The sequence below is a fragment of the Oryzias latipes genome, chromosome 17 (assembly GCF_002234675.1).
Source record: "Oryzias latipes chromosome 17, ASM223467v1".
NCBI classification, from domain to species: domain Eukaryota; kingdom Metazoa; phylum Chordata; class Actinopteri; order Beloniformes; family Adrianichthyidae; genus Oryzias; species Oryzias latipes.
In genome coordinates, this window is record NC_019875.2 from 22,783,258 (window position 1) to 22,793,401 (window position 10,144).

General features: G+C 39.8%; 2 protein-coding genes across 7 annotated transcripts; one reads left to right on the top strand and one right to left on the bottom strand.

Annotated features, from left to right (window-relative positions):
* The first annotated feature begins 589 nt into the window (after positions 1-589).
* On the top strand, positions 590-4,607 carry cirbp (cold inducible RNA binding protein). Of its 6 annotated transcripts, none has more exons than XM_011486719.3 (8): positions 590-715; positions 1,359-1,470; positions 1,556-1,662; positions 1,745-1,877; positions 1,969-2,107; positions 2,181-2,239; positions 4,307-4,396; positions 4,467-4,607. In XM_011486719.3, exons 2-7 carry the CDS (start codon positions 1,371-1,373, stop codon positions 4,312-4,314), a joined length of 546 nt encoding a protein of 181 aa, XP_011485021.1. In that variant the 5' UTR covers positions 590-715; positions 1,359-1,370; the 3' UTR covers positions 4,315-4,396; positions 4,467-4,607. The 6 variants fall into 6 exon arrangements, with proteins under 6 accessions (XP_011485021.1, XP_011485023.1, XP_011485020.1 ...); XM_011486721.3 differs by having other exon boundaries at positions 1,745-1,850; XM_011486718.2 differs by having other exon boundaries at positions 2,637-4,396; positions 4,467-4,605.
* A 2,406-nt stretch (positions 4,608-7,013) lies between these two features.
* Positions 7,014-9,501, bottom strand: ndufa13 (NADH:ubiquinone oxidoreductase subunit A13). Its single transcript, XM_004079194.4, has 5 exons — positions 9,356-9,501; positions 7,969-8,047; positions 7,829-7,900; positions 7,680-7,749; positions 7,014-7,249 (listed from the first exon to the last, which is right to left on the bottom strand). Exons 1-5 carry the CDS (start codon positions 9,447-9,449, stop codon positions 7,130-7,132), a joined length of 435 nt encoding a protein of 144 aa, XP_004079242.1. The 5' UTR covers positions 9,450-9,501; the 3' UTR covers positions 7,014-7,129.
* Between the last annotated feature and the right edge of the window lie 643 nt (positions 9,502-10,144).

The following is a 10,144-nucleotide window of genomic DNA, read 5'->3' on the forward strand; positions in this document are numbered from 1 at the left end:
TGTGATCCTCAATGTCCAAAATGGAACAATCAGAAAATGGCACGAATTCCCTTTTGATTATAAAATAGATTAGTTTGAAGTAAGTTATATATTGCTCTGCTAATAAATTCTACAAAAACGGTTTAAATTTTACAACTTTAAGAGACCCACGTTTTCTCCAAAAAATGTGGTTTAATTAAACAGAAAAGGCAAAAAAAGACGTATTTAACACATGCCGAACTTACAGCAGAAACATGTTTTGTTCAAAATACAAAAACGATCGTAACACTTAAGAGATGTATGAAAGCAAAAAGAAGCATACTAGCAAACTATAAAAGAAGCAAACTTTATTGTAAAATTCAAAAACAACAACCCAACAAAATAAACGACTTTTAACTTTGACTAGTAGGCAAGAGAAGGGTTTAAAATTGCTTTTCGAACAGTATTTTCTTTTGAGGGTTAAATGCCTTTTTCCTTACAGAACAACACGTGGGCTTAGTTTCGGTCTCTAAAATCTCTTTGTTTGGTGTCGTTTTCCGGGTCCAACCGCCAGAATTTCCTGAACAGTAGGTGGCGGTATTAGCCTTTAAAGTTACAATGCGGGATTTCAGAGCTCTAAACCACCATAGAAGAAGAAGATGCAGCTTGTATAAATACGAAGGACCGTTCCCTCCCCCGCCATTTATCTGCATTGCAGCACCGTGCGTCTTTCTCTCCATCCCTTGTAAGGACAAAGGTAATCGCAGTCTTTTTTTAAACTGTGTTGAAATGGTGAAATATGGTGCTTATGTTTGCTTTAAAGAGCAAGTGACCTAAATGTTTTTCTTCGCAATCTAACTTGTCTTAGGAAAATCATAATTTTTAAATTTAGGATTTTCAATCTTAAAATGCGTAAAAAACTAACTATATTTTGCAGTAATTGTATGAGTAATAGTAGGTTAAACTGTCGTTGACCTAATTTTCTCAAAGTGGGGCACTTATGTAACCTTGAAAAGAGGCTTTGCGGACTCGTGGCGAAGTAGGTCATTGAACAAAGAAGACGAGCTCGACGCCACAAAATGGCGCTGGGTGAAAAAATTAAATCCTTCGCAGCACCATCTATTTGTACCGTTTCGTTGTGTTTAAGGTGCATATAGCCAATATTAATTGTGAGTAATGTATTATGGTATGTTTTCATAAAAACAACTTAAATTTTAAGTTAAATTTAAGGCGGTCCAGCTTTGGCGCTAAAGTGCGCAACGTGCGGTCGCCATTTTGAGTCGTCTCGCTGACCTACTTTCACAATGCCCCACCCTAGTAACCCTTAATGCTCGATGTTTCCTTTCATTTATTCATGTATTCTTTTTTTAATAATCGATTTGGTTTCTCTTTATATGCAGCTATCCCTTAAAATGTCGGACGAAGGCAAACTTTTTATTGGAGGTCTGAGCTTCGAGACCAACGAAGACTCTCTTGCCGCCGCTTTTGGCAAATATGGAACCATCGAAAAAGGTAAACATTTGACGGTGCTTTAAAATTTGTATAAACACTAGTGTCGTTATTTTTTTTTTACAATTTTTTTTTTTGGTCTTTTCAGTCGATGTGATCAGAGACAAAGAGACCGGAAGATCACGTGGTTTCGGCTTTGTGAAGTACGACAATGTTGAAGATGCTAAAGATGCGCTGGACGCAATGAACGGAAAGGTATGTTGTCGATTATTTATTTCTTGCTTAAGAAGTTTTGTTTTAAAAATAAAATTAAAATTTCATGCATTTTGTTCCCCAGACGCTTGATGGCCGGGCGATCCGAGTGGACGAAGCAGGGAAGGGAGGTCGCGCCAGAGGAGGATTTTCATCAGGCCCGCGCGGTGGACGCTTCAGCGGATCAAGGGGTAGGGGCGGCCGTGGTTTCTCCAGGGGTGAGAACTGCTGAAGAATAAAAACCTCGCTCCACTTTAAATTTGGTGCGGTAAACCCTATTTTAATCCGTTGTTTCTTTCATGTTTATAGGTGGCTACAACAGCGACAGAGGCTACGGAGACAGAAGTTATGGCGACAGGAGCTTTGGAGGCGGAGACAGGAGCTTTGGTGGAAGCGGTGGCGGATTCAGAAGTGGTGGATACTCATCCAGCGGCTACAGAGACAATAGGTAAGTTTAATCATTTTTTATTGTTGAATGATCGCATAATGAGGTGAATTAATAATTTTTATCATTCATATAGGGGGCAGGGAGGATATGGTGACCGATCTGGGTCTTACAGGGACGGCTATGACAGCTATGGTAAGCATTGAGCTTTAATCACACTTTGGGGCTAAAAGACTATAATCATTAGGATTGTAGCGTTTTTAGGAACAAGTTTAATGCCTAGTCATAAATGCAGCTCGTGATGGGGTGTCCTCAACCTTTAGTTGGTACAACTTGATCTCGAATCTGCCCCTTGTTGCAAAAAAAGACCTCAATCCCTCTCATATTACGAATTTCCGAACTTTGCACAAGAGGATGGAGGAGAAAACGAAATAATGCTGCCACCTCTAAAGTTGCCTTGTCCTATGACGGTGCCTCTTTGACAGAATAAAGGGAGGGTTAGTATACTACCTGGTGGGATGAAGAATGTAATGAAACTCCAGTGTCGGAACTTTCAGTGTCTTCACCTTTTTGCCCACTTCTGCTCCCCCAGCTTCACACGAGTAAACACCTCCTTGAATCAAGACCATCACTTGGCTGGCTGTTTTTGAAAGATGCTCTCCTCAAGAAAATTGTCCATGTATTTTGCTGACCTGTTTTGTAGTTCGCCACCTTAAGTGTAGTTGTTAATTTGCTCCTCAAAACCTGTTACAACAGTTAACGAGTCTTGCCTGGCTCAATTTGACAACTTCCTACAGCTTTGATTCGATCTGTCCTTGGTAGAGCACAGAGCCATTCTCAATTTGGGAGCTTCTGATAGCTCAGCGACAGCTTTGCTGTAGACCTTTTTTGTCTGACACTTTACATGTGTTCTAATATAATTTTCAATTTTTATTATAAAGTATAATGGGGCATAGTTTTCCTTGGTCAATCATCTACCTCCTTAAGAGTTTTAAATTGAGTAAGGAAAAAGCTTAAATAGTTTTGGGGTTTATGGATGAAGTCCTTTTCCTATTGAGAGAACCTTCATTCAGCCAAGGCTCCTTTCTGTTCCATTTCCCAAAAGAGTGAATGCCTTTGACTGGTGAACTACACATCCGAAGTGGCCGGCTGTTCATGAAGTTGCACAATGCAGCATGCTACAGTCTGTCCAAGGTATCTTCTGTGCTCTCTGCTCAACGTCTGCATTATAAATGTGCTGTAAAATGGACTGTTTAAAGTGATTCAAAATGTAATTTCGTTTACCCAAAAGTTTAGTCTAAAGCGGGAACAGTTTTGTACTTTTTGTTCTTTGTATGATACAAGAATATTTTTTTTTGTCAGTTTGGCTTCATGGAGCCTATTAAACGAAACATGGAAAATGATCCTGATTCTGCCTGTTGAAAGTGATCACGTGGGAGTCAGATGGGAAGAAATTGAGATGGAAGTAAAAGATCAGCTGAAATCAAAATTGAGTTAAAATGCATTACAGTTGCAGTCGAGTGATATGTGACTTTTGCATTTTTAAATCAAATTTTTGTGCTAGATAGCTTTTTACCCAATGCACTCTGAAGTCAAGTCAGCCATGTTTGAACAGTGTCTTGGTCAACCTTCCAGTTAAGGGAAGTGCCAAACGGCACAAGGAATGGTACAATGCCTGTCATGTCAATGCTCCATTACGTTCCAAGAACTCAGCCTCCTCAATAACCAACAAGTCCTTGAAGAGTGAAGCGTTGCGCCTACCAAGTGCTCATCCGATGAAAGCTGCTCTTGCCTAGCTCAAATGTGAAGAAAGTAGGCCAATGCACGTGAGGTAAAAATCTCCTTTTGCTTTGCTCACATCCTTCAAACTCAGTTCTCATTGTTTCCATGAATGCCTTCCAAGTTAGCCGCTGTGTAACATCCTCTGCTTCAGATGTCTTACAAACATTCCAAGCCTCTGCTCTGATTCAGATTACCATAAGTGGAGGGAAGGTCTCTAAAGCTCCTCTGGATTGTATCGCCCCACCTACAGTCTACAAAAGAGCATTTTTGCCTCCTTAACCATGGGTAGCATTGTTCTCAGTCAACTTCTGATCACTGCATTACTCCTCAAATTTGCTCCGATAATGCCCCTCAGCTGTCCTGATGTTACATATACTGCACTCAAGTGTCTTGTTGGATGTATGTTTTAATAGTATTGCATGCTGTCAACTGAATCTTCTGTTCTGATGTGCTTGGTCTAATGCAGTTTTCTTTCTCTAGTGACTTGACGTGATAGGGGACAGACTTGATCTACCGTGTGATGTGGCACAAGTAGTCTGTTACGGGGAAACCGGGCCTGAGCCGTACCTGGTAAGTCTCCTGGACCAGAGATGTGAATTATCTGTGATTACATCTGACTAATTTGATCTTTATCTTTCAGGTCTGGGATGCGATGTGATGGCTTCACGCAGTTTGAAGGCCTGTAGTGGCCTGCAATGGATGGTTGAAGATGGCCGCAGTGACAAACTGCAAAAGAAATGCTTTTTATGTTAAAATAAAGATTTTAGTAAATCTGAAAACAGTTTTTCTTTTTCATAATCATATTTGAAGCTTGTGAATTGGGTTGAGGAGAAAATGGAAAATGTCTTTAATAGCCAGGAAAGTCTGCAGAAAGGCTATAAAAAAATTGGTGAGACCTGCTCCCATTTAGAAAGGAGTTGAGGATGGAAAAAGGGCCTTAATACAGACGACAGAATAGGTAGAAAAAGATTGGCTGGTAACTTTCCATGAAGATGCGCCATCTTGGTCTCATGAGGATACACGTTTTAAGATTGCATCAGCTGGCCAGTGATTGGGTGTAAGGAGTGACGTGGGGGTTGTTTGCCTGACAACAAAGCAACCAATAAGCTACGAGACAGAGTTGGGCTACACCACTGACTATTAAATGGGTGGACAAGATTTCGTTGCGCCGTTTGTAGTCAGAGAAACCAGTTTTTACAAGGTTCCAAATTTTTTGTAGCAGTCTTTTGCTCATCTGTGGTCAAGCAGCTGTCAGTGGCTTGAGCGGTAGTAAGAACAGAATGCCCTCATTGGTTGAGAACAGGCGCTTGGTTTAGGAATCAGACGGCTTCATGTTGTAGAATCGAAAGTACACCGCTTAGCGTTTGCAGTTGATCGGAAATGCTGAGGGGACAAGTTTCAGTCCGTAAAGTAAACAGCTCTTGGTACCAGGAAAGTTTCCATTCTACATCGAATGTAAATGTCAAACTGTATTTTTGAAAGGTCACTTAATGTTGTTTTTCGAAATTGTGAAAGCAGGAATAAGATTTTTTGGTAGGCACAGCTAACTTATAAATCCCCCCCCCCCCCCCCCCCCCCTGTCAGTTAAAATTATATAAAATAAGATATTCCTGTATTAGTCCCACGATGAAGAAATTTCCTTTTTGCTGCAGCAGTACAGGTACAATATGCACACATGTATATTTCCAAAAATTGCACAGGATGACCATATAATCAGTTATTGCACAGGGTAAAAGAAATATGACAGAGATGATGATGTTGGTTAACGTGGTTCACTGGGAGCAGCTAATGTTGTACAGTCTAACAGGTAGAAACGACCTGCTGTGTTGCTCCTTCAGACACTTAAGATGTATCAGTCTGACGCTGAAGGAGCTGCACAGTGAGGACACAGAATCATACATGGGTTGGGCGTTGTTCTCCATCATAGATGATAGCTTAGCTACCATCCTCCTCTCTCCAATCTCTCGTATTGAGTCCAAAGGCAGCCCCAGAACGGAGCTGGGCTTCTTCACCAGCCTCTCCAGCCGCCAAGATGCTGCTACACAAGCAGACCGCTCCATAAAAATGGCTGATGCCACCACAGAGTCATAAAAAGTCTTAATGAGAAATCCCTGCACTCCTAAAGACCTCAATCTCCTCAATAGATAAAGTCTGCTCTGTCCTTTTTTGTACAGTGCTTCTGTATTGTGTGACCAGTCCAGTTTATTCTTGAGGTGAACACCCAAGTACTTGTACGAATCTACTCTCTCAATGTCCCTTCCTTGGATGTTCTTCGGCGCTAATGTAGAGTGTGGATCCCTGCGAAAATCTACCACCACCCCCTTGGTTTTCCCTGCATTGATCTGGAGGTAGTTTCGCTGAAACCAGTCCACAAAGTTCTGAATCAGTTCTCTATACTCTTTGTCATTGTCATCCATGATTAGTCCGACAGCAGCAGAGTCATCCGAGAACTTCTGCAGGTGACAAGATGCTGAGCTGAACATTAAGTCTGCGGTGTAGATAGTGAACAGGAACCGAGCCAGAACTGTTCCCTGCGGTGCTCCTGTGTTACATACGATCATGTCAGACTGACAGTGGCCTGACCTCACATACTGCCGTCGGTTTGAGGGGTAGTCCAGCATCCATGCAGACAGATGCTGGTCCACGCCCCATGTGCACCAACTTGTCCCTCAGCAGCGCTGAAGAAGTCGAAACACGACTCTCACAGTGCTCCCAGTCTGGTCCAGGTGTGACAGAGCTCTGTCCAGGAGGAAGATGACAGCATCCTCAACTCTGATACCGGGCCGGTAAGCGAACTGCAGCGGGTCCACTGACTGGCTGACCATGGGACGAAGATGTGTGAGCACCAGCCTGTCCATTTATTTAATATTCAAAAAATGTATCTGTAAAGCTCCACATAAAATAATACAGTAGAAGCCTTAACTGATCCTGAGTTACTCAGTCTTTTTAACCCTTGTGCTATCTTAGATGACCCCACCCTTACAATGACGTGTTCTCCCTACCATGACAAAGGTGGAAAGATTTCATGTAATTCATGGACACCAGTGAACATCACAAATCATTGAAGAAAAAAGGTTCAGAGCACTGTCTATTGGGTCTAGATGACCCAACTCCCAATGTTAAAGTGCCTAGGATAGCACAAGGGTTACAGAAGAAGAAGAAAAAAAAAAAAGAGAGAAGCTGAGATGGGGTACGGAAAAAAGATACTTTATTATTGAACATTTACAAGCTGAAGGAAAATACAGGTCCACGTGCTCTTGGCTGTGGAGAGTGGTGGAAACGAGGACACGCTCCTTCTGGTGACTAAACGTACCACAAGAAGCCAAAACGCTTGTGTAGAAGCTCTTCGCGTGGCCGGAGGTGGAAGAGCTCCTCTGTCAGAGGGGTGGTCCAGCGATCTGTGTGGAAGACGCTCTCACCCACCTGCAATAGTTACAGAGCAAAAAATAAAAAGAAAAACATGTTTATTGGCCTCTGGAGGTTTTTAACCGGATTAAAACTGTCAAAGAAACATTTTGAATATACTTGGACCATTACTTCTGCCATTAGGTTCTAACTATCTCTTTGGTATCATTGTAAACTTTGAAATAAACAAAATCACAAAAAATTGATTTAAATTTCTGAGATTGGATGTTTGTAATATCTGTATAAAACATGCTGTCATTGTTAAGGTATAAACAATTTTTTTTTTTTAGTTCTTATAATATTTATGTATAATTGAAGTGCAGACCTTCATTTTTGCTTGATATGTTTGTCATTTGTAGATTAAAAATGACTATCCCGGTAAATTTGAGATAATTTCTATTCATTTTCTTATAGGGAGTACTTAAAAAAGCATCAGGGACCCCTTTACCTTCCATCCTGGCACATCTTTCATGACGATTGCTTCCTCTTCCAGGTTTTCTCTCAGCATCCTCAAGGTCCTGGAGAAATGCAAATACAGTTGTTACACACAAAGACCGTTCTCCTTTTTCGAGCGTTTGGAAGAGATTCCAGCATCACCTTCGGTCTTGTTCTGCTTGTAACAGAGGCAACAGAGCTATCCGTGCTTCCAGCTCCTCAATCTGCAGTCGCCTATAAAACACAATGGCTGCTGTAACCTTCACAACACCCCGTCCAAGGAAATGCATGACGTCTCCTACCTCCTTTCTCTGTTCCAGCTGAATAGTCTCCAATATCCAAACACCATGATGCCGATGCCAATGCCAAACATACTGTATCCTAAAATGTAAAGAACAATGAATTAATTCTCTACATTTTTTCAAAGCTTTTGTGTTTTTACAGAAAAACATGAAGTATCATAAGGCAAGTGATGGTTAAATATCAATTTCCATCTTGAAGGGTGGACTTAGAACTTTGTGCTGGTCCGGGGGACCCTGACACCCGCCTTTAGTAATACAGCTATACACAGAGATGACTGGGGGTCTTTTTAGTGCTAACATGTTTTCCTTTAGTACCTCTTTAATCAATCTTTCATTGATTCAGTTACTAATTTCTCTCTTTTGATTTATACATCGTGTTTTTTTCCCCCTCATTCTTTGACCCCCAGCTGGTCCCAGTAGATGGTTGACCTTCAGAGTCTGGCTTTAAGAAAATCTGGAAATATTTGAGTGAATCTGTTGGCCAATAAACTGATTGAAAAGTCTAACTTTTTTGTGTCATTCAAAATATAAATTTTAACTACCTCAGTAATGGATTATGTCTGTTTTATAGTTAAATATTTTGATATAAAACAGACCAGATAATTGTTACATATAGTCTGATAAATATTGGTAAACTGATGCTTTTGTTGTTTACTATTAGAATTGCAATATTATTAGGTATGATTGTATAGCTTTCAGCTCCGTAACTGTTAAAAAGGCAAATTACAAATCATAATAATATTCAAACAAAGGCATTAGTAAGTTTAGCACAAAACCTAAGAAAATGTGGGTTAAAAAGATTTGTTTTATGATTTCTTCTTGGCAATGAACCCAGTACTGATAATTCCCTATTACATTGCCTAAAAATAATAATCATTTTATTTATCACCAAAAACGATTATTATAATAAATAAATTAAATGCAAAAGACATTTGTTGTGCTATGTATGTATGTTTAAAAACTGGATTTAAACCAAAAAAAAATTATTACACAAAATCTGTCTTCTTTTAGCCTGACAGTAAACAGTTTTGTGAATATTTATTGCGCATTTGCCGTAATATAATAAATATTTAGCTGACTTTAGTCTTGACCTAACAGCAAAGATGTGCTGGCTAGTAGTTAGCATGCGGTTAGCATTGCTGTTTATAAAAAAAAAAAACCTAACATCTTAAAACGCTATGGGCATTCTAACAAGACAGTGACAAAATTAGAACTTAGTAGATGAGTCAATGAGTAAAACCAGCTACTACACTTGCTTTGTGTTGTTACGATTATTACTCCAGTATGCTAGGTAGTTAGCTTGCGCGGCTAATTCGTAAAGTAGTGTCATTTTAACACCAACAAAAGTCTAAAAAGCTGTCGAGTAGTGTGTATATTATGCATGTACCCGAAAGTCCTCGTTTCGGTAGGTTTCTCTTGTAATCAAAGGCGGCATAGCCTCCAGGAGGAGGCATGTCCTGCTTCACCTTGGACCCCGCCATCTTCCTCCGGCCTCCTCCACTACACGGTCAGTGACGTGAGTGAAGATTCTTCTTCTCGCAAAATGAAAATCCAAGAATGACTCTCTACCGCCCCCACATGTCAGAATTGAACAATGTCATGCGTTTGGCACTTCGTCGGACCATATTTTGTACATATTCTTTTTGAATAGTATATTTTTAAATCTATTTTTTGAAGAAGAGAAACATCAATTATTTGTGTTTGTCAGACACAAAAAAAGTAATTTGATTGATGTCAGAGGCAGAAATAAATGTCTAAAGAACACAATCGTGATGCAGAAGCAATAATATTGATATTCAATATTTTCAAGCACACTTTGCATTTTATTTTTCTCTTTTAATTACACAATTTTATACATCTTCATAAAAAATCATTATGTCTCATATCATCCATTTTCATTTGGATTTATTTTAGAGTAGTCTAGAAAAATATCCAACCTTCACTAGGGTTTAGGTTGACTGAGTAAGCTCTGCTGCATTCCTACTGTTTAGACTTGAACTATATTGTCAGAAGTATTCATTTGTCCATGCAAATAATTGAATTTATATGTTTTAATTACTTAATCAGCTAAAAATATGGGAAATCTTGCACACAGATTTGTGCTTTTGAAAACATTTGTGAAAGAATAGGCCGTTTTCACGAGATCAGTGAATTCCATCTAGTGTGCTACTGTGAA